The 23,139-nt window shown below is 38.1% G+C and overlaps 1 protein-coding gene across 1 annotated transcript; it reads right to left on the minus strand.

Moving 5' to 3' along the window:
- Window positions 1-11,978: 11,978 nt before the first annotated feature.
- Window positions 11,979-18,148, minus strand: LOC137238906 (odorant receptor 33b-like). The gene is made up of 3 exons (XM_067763935.1): window positions 18,079-18,148; window positions 17,099-17,869; window positions 11,979-12,390 (listed from the first exon to the last, which is right to left on the minus strand). Coding segments are annotated over exons 1-3 (1,185 nt in total). The 5' UTR covers window positions 18,081-18,148.
- Window positions 18,149-23,139: the final 4,991 nt, after the last annotated feature.

A 23,139-nucleotide genomic window follows, 5' to 3' on the forward strand; every position in this document is an offset into this window, starting at 1 on the left:
TTTTTGAAGGAAAAACTCCTACAAAAACAAAATCATACTAAGATCATGCTTTGAATTATAAAAATATATCTTTTGTAATCTAATCGAAGGTAGTGAGGGTGGTTTCTTGGGGCCTTTTTACCATCTTAAGGCCATGGTAGGGTGGGTGAAGAGCAGCCAAAATACATGCGTGCGCTGCCAGTTGATCAGGGTTGGATTTCAGAACACTAAGTACCTTCATCTTTGGGTAAGTTGTTAGGTGTTTTGTGTAGCGTGCAAGTGTAAAGATTTCTTGTTAGGACTATGGATTAGGGAGAGGGAATCTTGGTCCTGCAGTTGCTTAATAACCCCGCCCCAGGCTGAAGCTCCGGGAACAAGCCAGTGCACACGCAGCAGCTGTAGGACATCTCTCACAAGACCTTCTGAACGACTCTCAATCGTTTCATACGACCCTTTCCATAGGGCCCATAACAGTCTTCTTCATATGTTTACGTGTGTGCGGTTCAAATATAGTTTTACCGCATACTGATTCCTGTTGGGAGTGCAAAAACTTTGCCTAATTGCATCTCCCAACTCCGCCAAACCACCGCAAGGGAGCCAAATTGAATGCCTTTTTTTATTTCTAGCTGAACCAAATCAAGCCCGAATATATTTGAGCCGAGTCGAATGTGACACTGCACGTCCACTCAGACGCAAAGACAAGAACGGAAGAATACTTTTAATTTACTTCTTGGCGCTTGTGACGTATACGCCATGGCACCCCGAATACACTATTGATATTGTGACGAATATTAGCAATCTCTAAGCCGATGCCAAGCAGTCACTTGTATCTACATAAACAAATCAATCATTATGTCTACACATATGTACGTACAAGCAGCGGAGAGAAACGCACAAACACATGCATATATCTGAGCTACTCACTCATCGGTGGGAGTAACACTCACATATATACGCGTATATGGCTATGCGAGAAGCTATAACCGTGCATCTGTAGTTTATAGCTGGTAAGTTTATAGCTGGTAAAGAAGTCGTAAATTCTAGAAGAAGAAACGACTAGAAGTATGCAAACGAGACATCAGAAAGTATAAAATGAGTTAAAGCTGTGTAAGCAGTAATCAGATTGATTTAAGCAAGCTATTGGTTGTGAATTATCAGTGTTATTGTGAAGTGGTACTTTAATAAAGGCCATTTTGCATTATTGAATATTAGAGTTATTTATTCAACAGTTTAGCGATAGGAACGTTAGTAGAAGGCGTAAAGTAAGCGGATTTTCCATAAATTCGTTACAATTGGTGTCAGAAGAAGAATTGTTGAATAAATTCCGAAGATTTCATGTGCAAGAAGGACATGGCAAAGTGGAGTGAATTGAAGATCCAGAAACTGAAGAAGGAGTTGGAGAGCCGTGGAAAGAATACAACCGGCAATAAACTCGAACTTCAGGCACGACTACGACAGGCAATGGAAGCAGAAGGAATTAACGTAGAAGATTATGTCTTTCATCTTGATGGTGACGAGACAACAACAAAAATTGAAGAGAAAAACGAAACATCGCTGACGAGCACAGACTAGAACACGATTTTGGCCGCAATATCTGCTCAAACTTCGACAGTGTCATCTCAACTGGCAGAACAGAAGACATATATGGCATCTCAACTGGAATCACAGGAGACACGTATAACATCCAAGATGGAAATACAACTAGACTCGCAGGAGAACCGCATAACATCCACGATTGAAGCAGAAGAAACGTATTTCAGAAATGTCGTCGCAAATATCATCCCAACTGGAATCACAAGAGACACGTATCTCAGAGATGTCATCAGAAATAACATCTAAAATTGAAGCACAAGAGGCAAGTATATCAGGAATGTTGGCACAAATTGCACCCCAGGTATCATCACAGATCTCTGCACAACTGGAAGCGCATATGGAAGAGAAACTAACGCAGTTTAAGGAAGGGTTAAGTTGTCGATAAGATAAAATGGAGGCCGGGATAGGTCCTTTAAAAGATCGTATTCAGGAGTTACAATTGAACCGTCCAATCACTTCAACGTCTACTCTGAAGGCAAAATCCACAACGTTTGATGGTTCTGTTCCTTTCCAGGTATTTAAGCTCCAATTTGAGAAGACGTCAGCAGCGAACAATTGGAATCCCGAAGATAAAGTTGTTGCATTGTTCGTGGCTTTAAAAGGACCAGCTGCCGAAATCCTACAGACGATTCCCGAAGAAGAGCGGACCAACTATGAAGCATTGATGGCTGCTGTCGAGAGACGTTATGGAAACGAGCATAGAAAACATATATACCAAATTGAGTCGCAAAACCGTCACCAAAGAGCGAATGAGACTTTGCAGGAGTTTGCCTCGGATGTTGAAAGATTGACTCATCTCGCAAATGCGGACGCACTCGTGGAATACACCGAGAGGGTAAAAATCCAGAGTTTTATAAATGGCATACGGGACGTGGAAACGAAGCGAGCTACATACGCAAACCCAAAGCTTACATTTGCATTGACTCAGGAAACTGCCTCTCTATTGAGTAAACCAGCATATAAGGCTCATCGTGTGGAAGTAGAAAGACCAGAGTGGGTAGACACAATTTTGGAAACATTGAAGGGTACACCGCAGAAGAATAATGATGCAGTCAATTGCTTTAAGTGGGGAAAGCCAGGGCATATTGCGCGTTATTGCAACACCAACCCTAAAAATTCCAACAATGTAGGTGGTCGTAAACGCAGAGCTGCAATTGAATGCCCCATAATCTCTATCTCACAAATTGGAAGAAGGTCAAACAATCTTACTGTCGGAGGACATGTGGATGAAAAGGAACGTTTACTGACTGTAGATACGAGTGCATCTCATTCCATCATTCGAGGGGATTTAGACAACAAGAAGATAAGACCATTGCATGGAGCAAGATTGCGTACAGCCACTGGAGTACGGTTATAGGAGAACTAGCATGTGAAATCCCAATTGGGAACGTCACGTTAGTACACAATTTTATAGTTGCAGATCGACATGCAAAGCAAGACGATGCGATATAAGAACATGGATATACCACTTAATTTCGGCTACGACAGCAGTAAACGAGTACTGATGGAAGAGAGTCAGCAAATACCACCAAAATCAGAAGCAGTCATCTGTGCAAAGGTTGATGGAGATTGTGGGACAAACAAATTGTGGGTTGTCGAAGCAGCAAACAAATCAGCACCGAACACACTTGTAGAAAAAACCCTGGCTATGACAAAACAAGATGGACGTCAATTAAATTCTGCTTCGAGCCATAAAATTGATGTTGCATTTAATAATATAACGCGTTATGTCTATGGCCTTAAAAAGTATGACCACATCTCCACATGGAGGTGCAAAGTTCTAGGATGCAGTAGTTTTGATTATATTGCTGCACGAAACTGTATATTTATGTTCAAACTTATTGAATTCGAAACACCAAATTATCTTTATGAAAAACTAATATTTTCCAAGTCTTCTAGACACCGCAAGCTAATAATACCACGATATTTATATTTGTCCTCATCGAGGCTGTTTTTTGTTAATGCTGTAAGGCTTTAGAAATCTATTCCTGACTCTCTCAAGGCTGATATGGGTAGGAGCAACTACAGGAAGCTAATTCATAGTTACTTCAATTCAGTGTGATTAATTTGGTTACAACATAATTTCATCTATATTCTATTCTTTTTCTTAATCAATTTAAGCACTTTCTTTTTCTTATCAAACGTGTATTCTAGGTTAAGTATTAAAGTTGTTATAACAACTTCAATTTTAAATTATTTATTTTGTTTTTAAAACTTGCTGATGTACTTGAAAAGACTTTGTCTTACAGATACAACCACTATGTCAAATAAATATAAATATAAATAAAAAATATTCCGGTAAGAGTACTCAATGAGTTCAAGTCACCACTCAAACTGACAAAAGCAGCTAAATTGGGAAGATGCCAAGAGGCTGAAGTAGTTATTAACTGTGAACAGCTCCAGGAACACGTTTCAACTATCAAGACTGATCTTTCAAATGACATCACGGCATGGACGGAGGGGCTAGATCAAGATTATCAGAGAACGGCGAAGCAACTGCTCCTAAAGTACGCAAACATATTTGATCAGGATGGTTCCAAACCAGGCCGCACCAATGTTGTGAAACATTAAATTGACACTGGAGAAGCGAGGCCGATACGCCAAGCTCCCCGTAGTGTTTCACTGGCGAAGCGGGAAGTTGTGAGTCAAATTATACAAGAAATGAGCGACAGCGGCGTCATCGAACCACCAGCTAGACCCTGGAGCTCACTGGTAGTACCTGTAAGCAAGAAGAATGGAAAAATGAGGTTTTGCGTGGACTACCGGAAGTTGAATGACGTTACGAATACGGATAGCTACCCATTGCCAAGAATTGACGACACTCTGGACACGCTCTCTGGTACGAAATGGTTTTCCACACTGGACTTGAAAAGCGTGGAGGTGAAGGAGGAAGACAAAGAGAAAACAGCCTTCACCGTCGGAGATGGTATTTGGCAATTTACAGTAATGCCCTTTGGATTATGTAATGCACCAGCTACTTTAGAGGGACTCACGGATCAGGTATTGAAAGGACTACATTGGAAAACATGCTTGGTGTACCTGGACGACATCATCGTATTGGGCAATAACTTTAATGAACATCTTAAAAACTTAGAGGAAGTTTTCCAGAGAATAGCTGGCGCTGGTCTGAAGTTAAGTCCCAAAAAGTGTGCGCTGTTTAAAAAGGAAGTAAATTATTTGGGTCACAAGGTAACGGCAGAGGGTATCTGCACTGCGAACGAAAAGATAGAGGCTGTAAAGGATTGGCCAAGATCACAGAACCTACATGAATTGAGAAGTTTCCTTGGGCTGTGCACATATTACCGCCGATTTGTACCAAATTTTTCCAGCGTAGCCCATAGCCTCCATGAGTTTACAAGAAAAAATAAAGCTTTTGAATGGAAGAAGGAGCAAGAAGTGGCTTTCCAAACATTGAAGGAGCGTTTGTGCACTGCTCCAATGTTGGCATATCCGATTCCAGGAGCAACATTTTTTTCTAGATACAGATGCGAGTGGATATGCTATAGGAGGCGTTTTATCACAACTGGTTGATGGACAGGAGAAGGTAGTTGCATATTACAGCCGTTCGATTGGAAAACCAGAGTGGAACTATTGCGTTACACGAAGAGAGCTGTTGGCATTGGTAGAGTGCATTAAACATTTTCACAAATACCTCTACGGCCAGCGATTCCGTGTCAGAACAAATCACGTAGTGTTGAAATGGCTCTTGCAGTTCCGTAATTCAGAAGGACAATTGGCACGGTGGATCGAGCGACTACAAAGCTATGACTTTTCCATTGAGGGTCGAAAAGGTAGTACCTATGGAAATGCTGATGCAATGTCACGAAGACCATGTAGTTTTGAATGAAAGCACTTACCAAAGGCCGAGGCTAAAGAAGACATTATAGATGTCCGGCTAATGACTATAACATGTGCAGATGAATGGGATAAGGAACAACTAAGGGAGTGTCAGCTAGAAGATACAGATCTGTCACATGTTATGCAAGGGCTCGAACGAAACGAAAGATCAAATACAGGAGATGGCAGCAGAGAGTCCCATTGCGAAGTCATATTGGGCACAGTGGAACAGTTTAGAGGTGATATCCGGTTGCTTGCATCGAGTATGGGAGAGTGAAGATGGGCAATGTAATAGGAACCTGATAGTTGTTCCCAGGAAAAGAATTCCTGACGTTCTCAACGAGCTATATAATGGTCCAAGTGGAGGTCATCTGGGAATCAAGAAGACGCTCGAGAAGATTAAGCAGAGATTCTATTGGATTTGTTGCCGTCAGTCGGTCACTGAGTGGATTGCGAACTGCGAAGTTTGCAGCAGAGCAAAAGCGCCCAAAACCCGAAGTAAGGCCAGATGAAGCAATATAACTCAGGTGCGCCATTTGAAAGGATCGCTATCGATGTAGCAGGTCCATTTCCTACTAGCAACTGCGGAAACAAATATGTACTGGTGGTTATGGATTATTTCAGCAAATGGCCAGAGGTATACCCAATCCCAAATCAAGAAGCGGAAACAATAGCAGAAGTGTTCATAAACAATTGGGTTGCAAGGTATGGTGTACCAATGAAGTTACATTCTGACCAAGGGAGAAATTTTGAATGAGCTGTGTTCCAAGAAATGTGTAAAACATTGGGCATTCGAAAAACACGGACAACTGCATTGCATCCTCAGTTCCATGGTATGGTGGAACGTTTCAATATAACCTTGGAGGAACACTTAAGGAAATAAGTCGACAAGTACCATATAGAGTGGGATACACACATAGCATTATTCTTGATGGCTTACCGATCGGCAGTGCATGAGACAAAGGGCCAAACTTCCGCAAAAGTAATTTTTTGCAATGACCTTCGACTGCCAGCTGATTTGGAATTTGGGACAAATGCCGATGCGGAGAAAAATGCCAGGTAATCCACTGGTGTCTTGGAGGAAGGGCTATGGGAAATACATGATCTTGTAAGACACCGAACCAAGATTATGAATGACAAGATGAAAGCCAGATATGATAAAGCAATTAATTCGGAAGGTTTTAAGGAAGGAGATTTAGTGCTGTATACAACCCACAACGAAAAAAAGGTTTGTCCCCGAAATTGCAGTGCAAGTGGGAAGGCCCATACAAAGTTGTAAAACGGATCTATTGCAATTCAGTGGTTATAGTAAAACAATAAAATATTTTTAATATAATTTAATGAGAAAAAGAAAAACGAGTTGTTACATTTGTGTGGTATAATGAGAACAACAGGTTTACAATGAAAAGAAATTGTATATAAGCCGATAGGCGGCGCTGTTGAATAACAAAGACGTGAAGTAATTCAAATCCGACACTCCCACTAATTATTTCAAGTCTTTCATTCCCAACATCTCTACGTTTTTGATTAACTTCTGAGTTGTTAACGGCTTAGTAAAAACATCACCCAATTGGTCTTCATTGCAAACGTAGTAAATCGAAATCTTTTACGACTCGTATAGCTGCCGAATAAAATGTAGTCGAACATCGATGTGTTTGGTTCGTTGATGCAATTCCGAATTTTTGATAAGTCGAATTGCGCTTTGATTGCCGATGTAAAGTGACGGTGGGCTTTCTTGTGCACAGCCTACGTCACGAAGTAATTGAAGTAACCAAACTGCTTCCCTTGCACCTTCACATGATGCCATAAATTCAGTCTCAGTGGTTGAAAGTGCTACTGTTTTCTGGCGGTGACTCTTCCAAGTAATAACACTTCCACCCACCAAAAATGCGTAACCTCTGGTAGATTTTCGCGTATCAACATCACGCCAAAGTCAGAGTCAGAATATCCTATCAATGTCGTTGAAGGACCAGAGTATTGAATTCCTCGTTCAGTCCCATTCAAGTATCGTAGAATACCCTTGACTGCCGAAATATGCGAGGGCTTGGCATTATCCATAAATGGGCTGACTTCTCCCACTGCATATGAAATGTCTGGTCTGGTCACAATCGCAGCAAACATAAGCGATCCTATCGCTTGTCGATATGGGAATTCAACACACCTATTTTCACATGAATTATTTAACGTGCTATTGCTATCTGCTGGACTAGATATGTGCTTCGAATGTTGCGTATTGAACTTCTCTATAAACTTTTTGATATATGCACTTTGATTAATGAAAATTGTCTTCTTTCGATTTCGGTGTATTTCAACGCCAACGAAATTACCGTCTTCTCCTCGTGTCATCTCAAAATTGTGACTTTCCCCATAATCAACGCCCTCCTTTTGTGAATAGCCCTTTGCAACTAGGCGTGCCTTGAAAATTGGGCCGGACATACTCGATTTTCGCTTAAAAACCCATCGACTTCCTATTACGTTGTGGTCTTTTGGACGCTTCACCAAATCCAATGTCTAATTTTTCTTCAGTGAACACAACTCATCTTTAATTGCGTCTCTCCAGTTTATAGATTTTTCTAACCGCATTTTCGTATGTGCTTGGCTCTAGAACTACAGCTGAATATCCACTTTCAATTAGACGGCTTGGTTTCTTCAATCTCTCGTGAAAACCATAGCGTTCAGTACTATGTGGTCTTTCTTCCTCTTCTTCGTCACCCGGTATATCATCGCTTGTTTCGAAAAAGTCGTTCGACACGTCTGAATTATTATGCTCATTTTCATCTATTGCAGTACTTTCTGGAGACTGCTTAATAGTTGGCAACTCTTCATAAAATGTTTGCTTGGATATTTGCCCATCACTATCATCATCGCCAGCTAGATGGTACACTTGAGTGTGATTCACAATCTTCTCGTTTAGCTTTATGTTGCAGCTTACAATTATTTTCCGTGTATCCGGATCATAGAGCCGAGAATTCTTTGATGTGGACTCGTACCCAACCAGAAATGCCTTTTTTGCCTTGGCATCCCATTTCTTACGTCCACTTTGTTTTAATATCTGCACGAAGCATTCACTGCGAAAAACTCGCACATGTACCATTTCAGGTTTCGTCCCAAACCATTCTTCATATGGCGTTGAATTAAGACACTTTTTGTTTGACGATCGATTAAAAATGTACACAGCCGTTCGTACCGCTTCTGGCCATATTTTGCTTTTGTAAACCACTGGCTAGCAGCATTGTTCGAGCGCACTCTACTACAGTTCGATTTTCACGCTATACACGCCCATTTTGCTCCGGTGTGTACGGTGCAATCCGTTTAACTATCACCCCAACATTACTCAGCATTCGCATACATTCCTTATTGACAAACTCTGTGCCATTATCAAAACGAATGTGTTTCACAGAATTACCTGTTGTGCTGCGAACAAGTGACAACAAAGCCTTAAGTTTTTCATACACTTCATATTTATTAGCCAGATTTTACACATATTTAAAACTCGTTGCCTCATCTTTAACCAGAAGAAAGTAAGACATTCCCCCAACACCTACTTCTTCCATCGGCCTACACAGATCGACATGCAAATATTCACCTTTCGCGGTCACTTGGATTTGCGCTGATTTATGTGAAACACGTTGCATTTTACCAAGATGGCAGTCTTCGCAGAAAAACTTTGTTTCACTCGACAATTTGACGCCTTCAATCAAATTCTCGTTGCACATACGTTTTATTGCATCTACATACAGATGCCTAAACTGATGATGCAACTGCTCAAGCGTGACTGTTTCAGCGCACGCTCGTTCTATAATTCTCTGTCTAAATACTATTCTCAATTGCTTACTGTCATCTTTCACACCCACAGCATATATTTTACCATCAACATCCATCAATTTGCAACCATCATGAGAAATCACCATTTGAAATCCCTTTGAGGTGGCGGATGTCATTGAAAACAAATTCTGCTTCAGTTCAGGAACATGCTGCACATTCCTAAGCTGTCTATGCAGCCATTTGCCTTTAACCTTTGCTTCAATTAAAATTGTTCCCGTACCACGGATCAACAAACGAACACTATTTGCTATTTGTACAAATCTCTCAACTTCATACTTCTTATAATGTGCTCTGTTGCACCTGAAGCAGCAATCCAAATATTCTCAAAATTCGTAGTGAACCCATCACCCACTTTGCTGTAAAATGCAACATCACTGCCAGCCTTTCTGCAATTAATGCTCCCAATGTCAAATTTCATAACATTTGTTACACTTTGTTTTCTTTTTCAGCTCATCAATCGATGTCGACGTTCTTTTGTTAGTCCGCTGTTGTATTGATTTGAATTTCGCACTGAAAACCACATCTGATGGTATATCATCCACTTTGTTCATTCCAGCTGCAAACGAGCCATCAAACTATCCAGCGTTCTTGCTTTTCTTATGTTGTACGAAACTGTCTTGAAATTACGAAATTTGGGCATCAGACTGCTAATGATCAGCACCATTTTAATGTTCTCAGATAGTTTTTTCACCTTGGTCTTCGATTTTATGTGCCATTCTACTCACCTTTGACACATACACCGCAACTGATACGCCCTCAGTCATTTTCAACGAAAAATATTCCTCATATAGATTCATAATGCGCACTTCGCTACGTTTCTCATGCAAATTGGACAACTTTTCTGCAATCTCTTTCGCAGTCTTAGACATACGAATATAATTCGCTTGTTCATTGTCCACAGATGTAATTGAAATCGCCATTGCTTTGCCATCATTTCTGTCGTATTGACTTTTCTCAGCGGCACTTGCAGTTTCACCAGGAACATTGCCGGCCATGACGACCATCAGGCCTCTGGATTTCTTCACAGCTACAATTTGGAACTGCCACAACTTGTAATTCATACCATTAAATTTGTGATGAGTGACGGCTACACCATTGCCAGGTTTTTCATCTACCAAATCCATTTTGTGTAGTAAACAATAAGCAAATATTAAGGTACGGCGACACGACTATGTTTTGACAATTTCTATTAAAAAATTTACAACTTATCTGGTGCAAGAATGTTCTCGAATTTTTTTAACCCACGTGTTACCCTTTCATATACGCATATACGTACATACATATACATTCATATACCACAGCAGAATGGGAACCAATTTTCACTACGATGAATATTGCTTATTCAGTAGAATTACTTAGATTTTCCAACTTTCAAGTGTTCTTCAATTTTACTCAATAAATACAGCCAGTGGGCCCATAACAATAAAATAGTTTTAATATAATTTAATGAGTAAGAGAAAAACATGTTGTTACACTTGTGTGGTATAATGAGAACAACAGGTTTACAATGAAAAGAAATTGCAATGTGTATATAAGCCGATAGGCGGCGGTGTTGAATAACAAAGACGTGAAGTATTTCAAATCCAACAGGATCAACGATGTAGTTTACCGCATACAAACCATTGGTAAACCACGAAAGTGGTTCATTTGAAAAGGCTGGCAGCGTTTAGATAGAGAGATTTGTCTGATCGAGACGATCAGACTTAGGTGGAGGGCAGTGTGACGAATATTAACAACACTAAGGCATACTATCATCTCTAAGCCGATACTAAGCAGTAACTTGTATCCACATAAACAAATCAATCATTATGTCAACACATATGTACGTACAAGCAGCGGAGAGAAACGCACAAACACATGCATATATCTGAGCTACTCACAAAAGTATGCGATCATCGGTGGGGGTATGACTCACATATACACGCGTATATGGCTATGCGAGAAGCTAAAATCGTGCATCTGTAGTTTATAGCTGGTAAGTTTATTGCTGGTAAACAAGTAGTAAATTTTAGAAGAAGAAACGCCTAGAAGTATGCGAACGAGACATCAGAAAGTATAAAACGAGTTAAAGCTGAGTTTGCAGTAATCGGTTTGATTGAAGCAAGCTATTGGTTGTGAAGTGTCAGTGTTATTGTTTCAACAGTTAAGCGATAGGAACGTTAGTAGAAGGCGTAAAATAAGCCGAGTTCACAGTGCTTCAGAAAATACCAAAGCCCTGGCATTATCAATAAACAATAAACTTGTAACCGAACATACAGAAGGAGAAAGAGAGAGTTCGAGGCTGAAGGAGAAGACAAATTTTTCAAAGTAGATACGCCGAAATACTCAGGCCGCACAACATAAGACGGGTCTAGTAGATTGTACCTACATGGGCACATTGTGCTTCTATAAAAAGTAATAAAAATACCATTTTGCGGTTTTGACTAGTAATTTTAATGTGCTCATAAAAAGTTAACTGTGTTTTATTTCAAAAAAATTTACCGAGGTTTCTTTCCTTCTTGAAGTGTAACCCTTAATAGTGTTCATCTATAAAGCTGTGGCGCTCGCCTTGGGTGTAATGAGAAACATCTATTTTAACATCGACGCTGCAAACTTCGAATGTACTATATATATTTTGCATACGCTTCTATAACTAGGTATACGTTACTCTATTAATTTAATATCAATAGTTCATTTGTTTATCTGTTTCAATCAAAATCTGCATATTTGTCATTAATAAATATCAATATAAGTTTAAAATACCCTTACTTCATTTGCAAAGCTAATGTCAATAGAGAATAAACTCCCTTACATATTGAAAAAAATATATTCAAATTTAAAGCAAACATGCCACCAACTTTAAAATTACGTTCCTTTAATGATTGTTCAACGAAAATTATCAAATTTTTTTTAAATTCGCGACTTTGATCCATCCAATTGCACGAGTATAACATTACAGTTAATTTATCTAATTCGACTTCAAAATAAGTACCGTAATAACATGTTGGAAATACTTCCATTATACCAGCGAATAATAAAATTGAATAGGTAAAATATTCTAAAATATTATTAGAATAAAATACCATAGAAATTATGATAAAACCCATAATCAGACTTGCCGATATTATTTGAACAAACATACTGAAACCCATAATTTCACCAATTTTACGATGAGAACTGAAACGATATTAAAGAGGAGTAATAAATAGACAGCTTTAAAAGTCAGTGATTCTTAAACTCAATATTTACTAACTACATAGTGGAACAATCAATTTGTGACTTAGTGCGAAAATGCTGGTATTCAAAGTTTGATCAAGCAAATGTTTTTTGTATGAGCACAACAACAAAAGTGTATTCAACAAAGTGTGATTGACATCTGTTTATGGATCTCTTGAAAGAAACTTATGTGTCAAAAAATGTAAATAAATAGAAATAGTAAGATATTAGGGCTGATTACATTCATGACGGCGTCTTCAAAGCGACATCTGTCAAATTATTTTTACACATGTTCTTATGAGGGCCATTATTTCCAGCACGACAATGAATCACGAATGCCGCTGTCGCTAGATTAAACCTAGTTTTATTTTTGGCAAGCAACAGAGAGTGGTGTCCTTTTTATTTTGTCAATAAAAACCAAAATATAAATAATAACATATAATACAGGTTAAAATCATTATAATGCCGTTTTGCAACATGCCTAAAGCTTTTTCCAAAAGTTTTCGCTACTGAAAATTAAATACGTAGCCAATGCTTGGCTACGGCTGTCTTCAAGCTTTGATTTTTTGTGGTTGTGGTCTGTAGCCGCCGTGAACAATTTTTTTTGTCAAATGTTTTCGCACTATCACTGAGATCATTTAGTGTGATTTATTGCAAATTTATTAAAACGGTAGAGATAGAAGTTTTGGGAATGGTAAACCTCTCGTCTGCTCTGTTAGCATTAACATAATGTAAACTTGACATACCTAATGTTACTATCGAGACTTTTTCCGGGTCTATTTTGAGATCATATCTGAACACCTTGGAGATAAATTTGGGATAGTTTCGGAAATTTTGTAGTAGTAATGCTGGGACCATTTCGAGAATATTTTCGGGATTATATTGAACATATGTATTTAATTAGCGAGCTTTGCTCATTTTGCTTTATACAATGATTTTTGTTATTGATATTAGAGAAAATTTTTAAAGTTTACAAACTACATACAGAGTGTATGTGCTTAAATGGTGAATAAAAGGAATAGAAACAAATAGGCAATTCGTAGAGACCAATTTTAAAGCGAGCAAAGGGACATTCATATGGAGTAGTTAAAGGTTTCTGCCTTTACATTGGTATGCATGTTGGAGATTCGAGTTCAATACTCAGCTCCCGAAAAGCTAGCTGATGAAGAAGTAAAATTCAGAAACATGTCCTAGTAACCATCGCCGTTTGTAAACTTTAAAATTTTTCTCTAATATCAATAACGATTATATTGAGCTTTTCCGGTATTATTTCGAGGCTATGGGATGGAAATGTGTTAAAGAACATTTCGGATTTTTCGCAAAACTGTTTCGAAATAATTTCGAGACTTGTTTGAGATTATTATAGCACCATCTTGGGGTCATTCCTGAGCCATTTTGAAATAAGTCCGGGGTTATATTGTTTCGAGACCATTTCGACACTATTTTGGAATCAATTTGGCAAGGTTGGGAAAAAACCTTTTATGAATACGGAAAGTTATCGGATTGTTATTATAATCGGGTTGCTATCGGCATGCTAATGGTTTATTATCGACGTATTATCGGCTCGTTATCGATATTAAGTCTACAAAAATTGTTATCGCAAGTGTTATCGGTTCATTATCGAAAAGTTAATCTTGAATTATCGATTAGTTATCGAAAAAATATCGATTTTCTAAGTAGAAAAGTGGGTGTGGTTATAATCTAACTTAACACATTTTCAATACCAATATATTGTTAGTTTAGATAATATCGTGTACTAAATTTGGTGGTGATATATTCATCTTTGAACTAGTTATCGTGTTAAAGGAGGACAGACGGACGGCTGGGGGAGTGGCAGCCAACCGATTTCGTCCATTTTCACAGTAAAGAGCTATTTGTCATAAAAACACTGATCTTACTAAATTTTATTATGATTGGTCGATTTTTGTATGATTAATGGTATAATCCAGAGAATAACTAAAGAAGAATATGATTTTCACACTTTCCTTCACAATATCACTACTGTGGTAAAATATCAGCATAACATGTTTTTTTACCATAAATATATTGCACTTTTTGGTAAAATTGAATTAAACAGAATACAAGTTTTTCATAGCGGTCAACTGATTTTCACCCAGTCTTAGCTTTTTCGATTTCGAAAAGTGTGCGTGGTTATAGACCGCACAATTTCGATACCAATGTATTGTGGGTCTAGCCAAACCAGTGTATAAATTTTCATAAAGCTATGCCAATTTTGCTCAAGTTATCAATCAAACTATTTTTAGATGCTGATAATTTGCCTATTTCGATAATTTTATGCCATTTAAGCCCACCGTTATCCGATTAAAGCTATAATATCTTTGTATACACACACAGCTGGGGTGGAATATTCAAAATTACTGGTCCGAGTGCAGGTCAAATCTTAAAATTTTAAAACATCAATTTTACGAGGGCTTTTAGATTCAAAGCTAAGACAGTTTGGATGTTGGGATCGCTACTATAGTTCTCAAATATTCGTGTACTTGTGAAAAAAATGACTTTGCTTTGTATGGCTTGTGGGCACAAAAATGTCGCAGTAACAATAATCTTAATATATAAAAAACACGTGTCACAACATTTTCGGCCGCGATAGACTCCTAAACTACTGAACCGATTTTGAATTTGTTTTGCACCCCGTGTGTAGTTTGATCAAACTTGAGACATAGGATAGGTTATATAGCAGTTTATAGTCGCAATATTATTTTATTGTAAATTTTTTTATTTGTTTATACGTAATAATAAAATGTTACGTATACGCAGTGGTGCACCTCTTTTCAGTTGGTATGGATATGTTTGTGCAGTGCTTATTTAACTTTACATACATATAATATATATATACATATATAGCACATCACCAGGGCCGGCGAGAGGGGGGGTCCGGGGTTTCTGAGGGGGCCCGCGATTTGAGGTACTAAGAAATTTTTTTTAATTCAGGAGAGTCTTTAGTTGTTCTATGTGCAATTTTTAAGCCGAATTTCAAAAGCAACGAATATCTGAATTTCGTTTTAATATTATAGTGAAGTGTGAAAAATAAAAATATATATATATTGTCACGGATATTAGCATCACTAAGCTATACCATCACTAAGGCGATGCTAAGGCCATGCCAAGCAGTATTTACGTCAATAATCAAATCATGTATACACATATATAACGCAGCCGAAAGAGATGTCACACACAGATGCATTTACTTATACGCCTATGTGTGTGCGAGAGACTGTAAACTACAAACATTCACATCAATAATTCAATCATTATGTATCTACATAAACGAATAAATAATTGCGTCTACACATATGTACGTATACGAGCAGCGGAGCGGCAATGCACAAACACAAGCATATATCTTATCTGAGTTGTCACAAGAGAGAGCAATAATTTGTGCACGTAGTTGTGGCTGGCGATTTTGTAGCCGAAACAAACTAGTAAGTTCTGGAAATCGAAGAGCCTAGAAGTATGCAGCGTAAACTATAAAAGCGGGGCAGGCGAGTAAGAAGTAATTCAGTTTGATTTGAGTTGTCAAGCAGTTGCGATTAAGACGATATCTAGCGAGCAATAGCAGTATTATTTTGAATAGTAGTTTCATTGAGCTATCAATCAGTGTGGTTATTAAGCAAGCTATTCGTTGCACAGTTTGAGTGTTATTGTGAAGTACTTTAATAAAGGCCATTTTGCATTACTACAAATTGGAGTTATTTATTCAACAGTTTAGTGATTCGAACTTAGCAGAGGATTGCAAATAAGAGGATTTGCAAGTAAATTCGTTACAATATTAAACTGACTCGGAGTGGGACTGGGACTGGGACTGGAAGAAAATACCTACCACCCTCTGGGACAAGCAATAAGGGATGCAGAAGAATGAGAAGGAATTGAGAGAAGAGAAAAAAAAGAAGGAGATTGAGAAAGAGATAGAATGAGACGAAGATGGAGATAGATGAAGCGAAAAATACGGAGGGAGGAGTTAATAAAAGGATTAGGAAAAAGTGAAGAGGGGGGGGGGGGGGCTGAGTCAGACGGAAAAGGCTTATTAAAATGTATGCATATAGGCCAAAATTAGGGCAGGAAAACGTCTGCCGGGTCTTCTAGTGTTTTGTAAAATTCAATACGACATCTTGCAGTGTGAACTGGTATTTGGATCAGATTGCTGTTCTCATTGGGCGCTTTCAGCGAACACCCTTTTCGTTGATACGTTGTAAACAAGCTTCCGTCAGTTGAGTAATAGAAAATTTGTTCTCTGCAGGGAGTTGAGCCAACTGCCAAATGAAATAATTATCCCCAAATTTTAAGGAAAATGACTTCTTAACTATTTTTTCACACTTCACTATAACATTGGGAAGAAAACTGTATTCATAACCAACACTTTAAAATGTGAAAGCACTGTGAGATAGCTGAATAAACAAGTTGAGCGAATGTAACGAATAAAATTTATGGCCAGTGATTTGACGTAAAAGCCCAATCGTTGAGTAAATCAAAAATATTCAACGGTACGTTCAAACAATTATCACTCAACGATTGATCAATATTTGTATTGCTGAACGTGCCCGTTGTTCTGACAGATCACGATGCTCCTCAAAAATCACGAGATCACCCAAGTCTTGAACAAAGGCGCTTTGAATAAGAGCATAAATCACACATACATACATAAACTTACTCAAATAACACATTATGATCTGCAATGCATTTTATCAAATCTTTTGTATTCTCCTCTTGAGTTTTGCTTTCATCATAGCCAATACTCGCCACACGTTTACCCAACAAGTGTGCATGTCCAGAAAGTAAGGCCAAACACATCCCACCATAAGTATCGCTAGCAAGATTTTCTTTTACATGCACAGAAAATCCAATTAATTGAAATATATTTGCTATAATAAAATTCAATGTTGTTGCGTATTCATCAAATGGAAAATAGCCTAGGTTCATTAAACGCCAACCATAAAGGCATCCGGTTATTAAAATTGACAATTCCCAAATGGCAACAGCAGCTATGCAAAGAAAATGAAATGCATGTAAAATCCGCATCGCAGTTGGTACCGCTACTTCTCTATAATACATCCATTCACTTTGTTGACTGATACGCGAATGTAATATATTGAACATTATTTCCAATTCTCGTACTTTATTCAAATTTCGCCAAAAGTTGTAAAACTTTAAGACACAAACAACGCTTGGTACGGTTATCGTTAGATTTAAGCAAAATTCTTCGATTGTTACCAAATCCATTAGTCCAAGCACAAGATGTAATGGATAATCGATGATGAATATTAAGGTTAACATTATTGTATAAAATCGATGGAGTTTTAAATAATTTTGATTGGGTACTGCTCCAAGAAATTTCCATATCCGCCAATGCGTACTAAATATTTCCTCAACTGTTATTGGATGTGATTTGAAAATCATTCTGCAAACTTTTCGTTTTTTATTCCTATGAAGGCAGTTTAAATACTTGCGTTGTGTTTAAAAAAAGGTTATAACAAACAACAATAACAATAAAAGCATACAATACGTCCGTTTTCTTAACCTGTAGTTAATGCATTTGGGTATCGATAATAGGTTAGGTTAGGTTCGGTTAAGTTAAAAGCTACATATTTAAATTAAAACAAAAAATCATACTAGAAGGGTAATGTCACATACATAAAAAGTTCTCCAATATGCTCGTTATTACACACCCTTTCGACAAAGGGATTAATTTTTATTTTTATGAGATCTCTATAAAAATTCAAAAATATTATTATTTTTAGAGTTTTTTAATTTGTCCGGAAAATAATAGTTATTTATGAACTTTTTTTTAGCATATGCGAATTTTAAAAAATCCCGATAATTCTGTACCTTCTGTTATCGTTCGAGTCACTAAACTATCGAATAAATAACTCAATAATTCAGTATCGAAAAATGCTTTTATTTACAACACTACTATGGTAGTAGTACTTACAATTAAATTACTCGCGTACTTCACCTACAAAGTGGAGAATCAAACTAACCTTCGCTGGCATTGCGCTGTTTTTATATTCTCAGTTCGTCTCGTTCATATTTTTTTCCCAGGGTCTAGACTTTTCGCGAACAGCCGTCTCGAATAGTTACTTATTAATTTCTCGTTGTGTGTCTCTTATTAGCTCTGGCTACATTACATGTATTTCTGTAGTTAATATTTGCGCACTTTATTGCCGTCTACATGTGTGTGAAATATCTTCTGCTTGCTTTGCTGGTATGGTGCAGCATTTATTTATCTATTTGGTCTAACAATAATCCCAAAATGCAAAATTATATTCAAAATAGACTAAAAGTTCAAAAAATCTAAAAGTATAAAATTGTAGACTTGTTTAGTTAAAAAAAAAATTCCAAAATGTTTAAAAGTTCTAAAAAATATTTTAAACTTACTGTTAAAAATCTGGTAACAAAAATTTTCATTTGTTAAAAGCGCTGAAAAAACTAATTGCTAATCTGTTCATGGCGGTAGACTCTAACGCAAGAGCGGTAAAATGGGGAATACCGCTGACAACAACCTGTGATAAGTTTGTCTTTGACATGACAGCCGGGCTCGGTTTGAACGTACACAACACTGCCGGGTTTTAACCATTCGATTCCAGATACAACCTTAATTTCAGAAAGCTTAGTGCAACACGCTGCTGAATGGAGAGTCATGTAAGAACTTAGAGACAGACATAACAACAACATCAACTTGGGACAAATCCTAAGTTGATGCTGCAAGTTTCCGCACAAAACGGCGAAAGAGACGGCTGAAAAGACAATGTACTGCGTAAAGTTTTTAATGCATCGGTTGCAAGGAGAGAAACGTGAAGGGAAGCTGTAAAAATGGATACCTGAAGCACTGGAAAAGTCAGATGCAAACAAAAGAGCGAACAAAGCTATAGACGCAGTCATCAGGCAATATAAACATACCCTACGCACTGCGCGGAGGTGGATCGAAATCTCTGCGTACAAGGAAAACAAAATCCGTTCCATCTAATCGACGAAGTCTGTTTACTATCCCACCCTAGAGAGGATAAAGATACTGCAATTTGAAGAATATCTTAAACAGGCTAACATATAATGTTATCTAGAAAAGTCTCAAACCCTAAGAGAATACCCGCGTAGAATAAAAGGCTAGCCACTCAGAGCTTTTGTATGAAGTACAAATGTACAGAGGCGAAAATCATTCCCATGATAAAGAGGCGTAAATCATTCGAAGAGCAAGGAAACGCAAACTTTCCCTAGTTCATGGCATAGTAAAATTGATAAACGCAGTCAATATAGCCAGATAGCGTGATACAAACCCAGACCAATAGTTTTACTAGTCTCGCTGGCTGACAAAAAGTTCAAAGTCAGTCAAGTGGTATGACATAATTACAGCACAAGAACGGGTTTTCAAGGCATCGCAATATCTGTTCAGGTTAAGAAGTGCTATCGATGTTGATGGTCCTTTGTCGGACATAGATTTGTTGTGTTCACGTAACAAGCACCATTAAGGTATACGTCCGACCATCCCGGGAAGGGGAACTTGGGAACGCCAAATCCTCGCTTGCCAGGATCTGCCTAGGGTAGGTGAGGTTGACAATTGGATTAGGAAAGCTGTGAAGATATAAAGCTTTATATTGCGTTTAAAACCCCCTTGTATCCCATTTAGTGTTCGGTGTTACGCCTCCATGGATTACGACAGTCTTTTTTACCAGACGCATCTTTCTTGCAAAGAGACTGATGATTGGTCACGGTCTACAGCTATTACAAGGATTATCATCTCCACAAAAAGGCGGATCCCCACAGTTAATAATATGACGGTTATAAGCACGCAACTCCACGAAATATTTGGGGAAAGGCAAGCAAGCTGACTTACATATATAATAACATTACCATAAAGCCGGGAGAATAAACGACAATGTAGTAAATGGACGAGAAAAATAATTCCTATCGGAAAACAGATGGCTTACGGCAATCCTTCTTCGATTGCGAAGAGCGAAAAAGTCTAATTTAAAGGTTAGGTTAGGTTGCAAGGGCTGAGCTGAACAATATGGTAACAGCTCACTACTTAGCCGGCCAATGGGCCCATTGTAATGCTCTATACGGTCTCAAAGAGGACCCCTACCCTGCCTAAAGCGGGTCGAACCACTTCGTGCAATTTATATATTTTTCCAGAGCCTTGACTTCATAACTAGAGACCTCAGCAAGGCTATGTAGAAAAGGCTTACCAAGGATGGCCAACCTACGCCTACTAATTAATAAATCAAATGGTAAATTTCCTTGGTACTAGAAATGCACAAGCGAAAAGATGGTTACCTAGCTAATAAGTATGAGCGCCCACGTCGCACAAGTCCTTACCCGAATTAATATTAAACGCAGTCTCAGATACTGAACACTGAGCGTTGAGGTAAGGTTTTCAAAATAAGGAGTGGATTTTCCGAGGGTCGAGGGTCTCAAAAGATAAAAAAAAAAACATACTTAACTCAAGCTAAAAGAAAAATTCGGCAAATTATCCGTAAGTCCAGGAGTTATGTGGCTTCATATGTATTAGCATACTCTGGTACAAGGACTGCCGAACCATTGGTGGCTTTTATGGAACAACTTCTGACGGGCGGAAAGGCTTCTTTTCAGGCTAAGTTACTCAGAGGGCCACAACTCAAGGTGGCATTGTTAAATTGTTGTTAAGGAATCGTACTCTGAACTCGATTTTGACTGGTATGAATTAGAATTCAAAAACTTAAGGATGACCCTGTAAAGTGCTTGCTTGGCACAGCAGCAGCTTGACCAGCAGCTCTAATGCACAATTATGCTGGCATAGAGGCTTTAACATGAATACACCTTAAGGCAGCGTATTAGTTAAAGAGGAAATAACTCCTGAGTTGTTAAAAACATATTGAGCATGACTGGGACGTTCTTGGCGTTAAAGTGTTTGTATGTGGTGTGTGGTTAATCGCCAATTAATGACTGAGTAAAGAGAATTCATACACACATATGTACGTATGTATATCATGTATATCATCCCCTAGATAAGATACAAGGTAAATTGATAGAATTTTTGTGTCATCATCAGGACCCACAGTTACAGAAAATTGATTTTGACTGGTATCGGGTTAATTGAATTTAATATTAAGTTTCACGGTACATAAGTAACTACTTAGCTATTTACGTATTTATGTATACATGGGAAATGATTTTCAAAGAGTATAATGAGGTAGAGAAATATGTAATTAAATACATATTGTTGCAAATTTTAACATTACTAAGCTGTTATTAAATAAATACACAACAACAAAAACATTAAAGCAAGCTACATAAACACATTAATCATCATTCGACTACCTTGAGAAAACATCGAGTAATTAGCTTTGTCAACAACAAAAGTATCGAGTGACGCCTCTTAACAAATATATACTCTTTGGTAATACTTCATATAATGTTATATTTGCTAGTGTTATATGCAATAGTACATGCATCCTCGCTTCACCACTTACACAGCTTTGGCCCTAAGTATATTAAACCAAAATAATGCAGGGACTATTTGTTGTTTTTGTTGCAGGGATAAGGTTGCTCCCCGAAGGCTTTGGGTAGTGTTATCGATGTGATAGTCCTTTGCCGGATACAGATCCGGTACGCGCCGGTACCACAGCACCATTAAGGTGCTAGCCCGACCATCTCGGGAACGATTTATGTGGCCACATTAAACCTTCAGGACATTCCCTCCCTCCCCACCCCCAAGTTCCATGAGGAGCTTTGGGTCGCCAGGGTCTCGCCTGTTAGTGAAACAGGATTCGCCGCGGATAGGTGAGGTTGACAATTGGGTTTGAAGAAGCTATATATTGCGCTGACAACCTGAAGGATTGCGCTACACAGCCCCTTGAATCTGGTATTTTAGACGCCTCTTACGACAGGCATACCTACCGCGGGTATATTCTGATCCCCTAACCCACAGGGGGGCTATTTCCGGCGGTATTTTGTGATCTCTGCTATACTGTTTCGAGATCTTTACGGAACTTTTATTCCGATCACTTCAGGACTATTTAGCGAAGCTTTTGGAGACCTCTTGTTGACAATTTCCGCATTGCTTAAAGATACATATAGGAACTATTTTGGGGATCACTTCAAACCATATGCATTATAAATGACGCTTAATTTTGGTATTATTCCTAAATGAATGTGCATCTATTTTGTGATTATCCCTGAATTACTTCGGAACTTTATCCTTACCATTTCGGGAATATTTTCGGAGTAATTTCAGGTCCATATTCGGAAAGCTCGGGATAATTTCAGGATTTTTTCAACAATTTGTGTATTCTCTCCGCTTTATTTCGAACTTTTTCTACGTAATTTGAGGACTATTTTCAAGATAATTTCGAGCTAATTCGGGTTCACTTTGGGACTGTATCTAGGAATGTTTTCAGGATGACTTCGGGATCATTTCGCTACTATATGGTGATTATTTCGGATATTCAGATTATTTTCTGAATTGTAGTGCAACTATTGTGGGGATTTTTTCTGGAGGCTGTGTCGAGATGGTTTAGGAATTATTTCTGGATTGATTAAAGGCTGATTACAAGATTGTTGTAATGATCGTATCGTCACTATTTCAGTGTTGTTTTTAAGATTATTTCGTCATTGTTTACGGAATAGTTTCGAAATGAACTCGGGGTTGTTTTTCAACAATTTTTTGACTATCTCATTTAGGATAATTGGGGCTTTTCCGGGATTATTATAGGACTGTAT

The sequence above is a fragment of the Eurosta solidaginis genome, chromosome 1 (assembly GCF_040869045.1).
Source record: "Eurosta solidaginis isolate ZX-2024a chromosome 1, ASM4086904v1, whole genome shotgun sequence".
Taxonomy (NCBI): Eukaryota; Metazoa; Arthropoda; class Insecta; order Diptera; family Tephritidae; genus Eurosta; species Eurosta solidaginis.

What these genes read in the sequence shown, in the direction of transcription:
- LOC137238906 (XM_067763935.1), bottom strand. An exon ending in GATCATAATGTGTTATTTGA is followed by an intron (nt 12,391 to 17,098) that starts GTAAGTTTATGT and finishes ATATCGTTTCAG; the next exon opens with TTCTCATCGTAAAATTGGTG.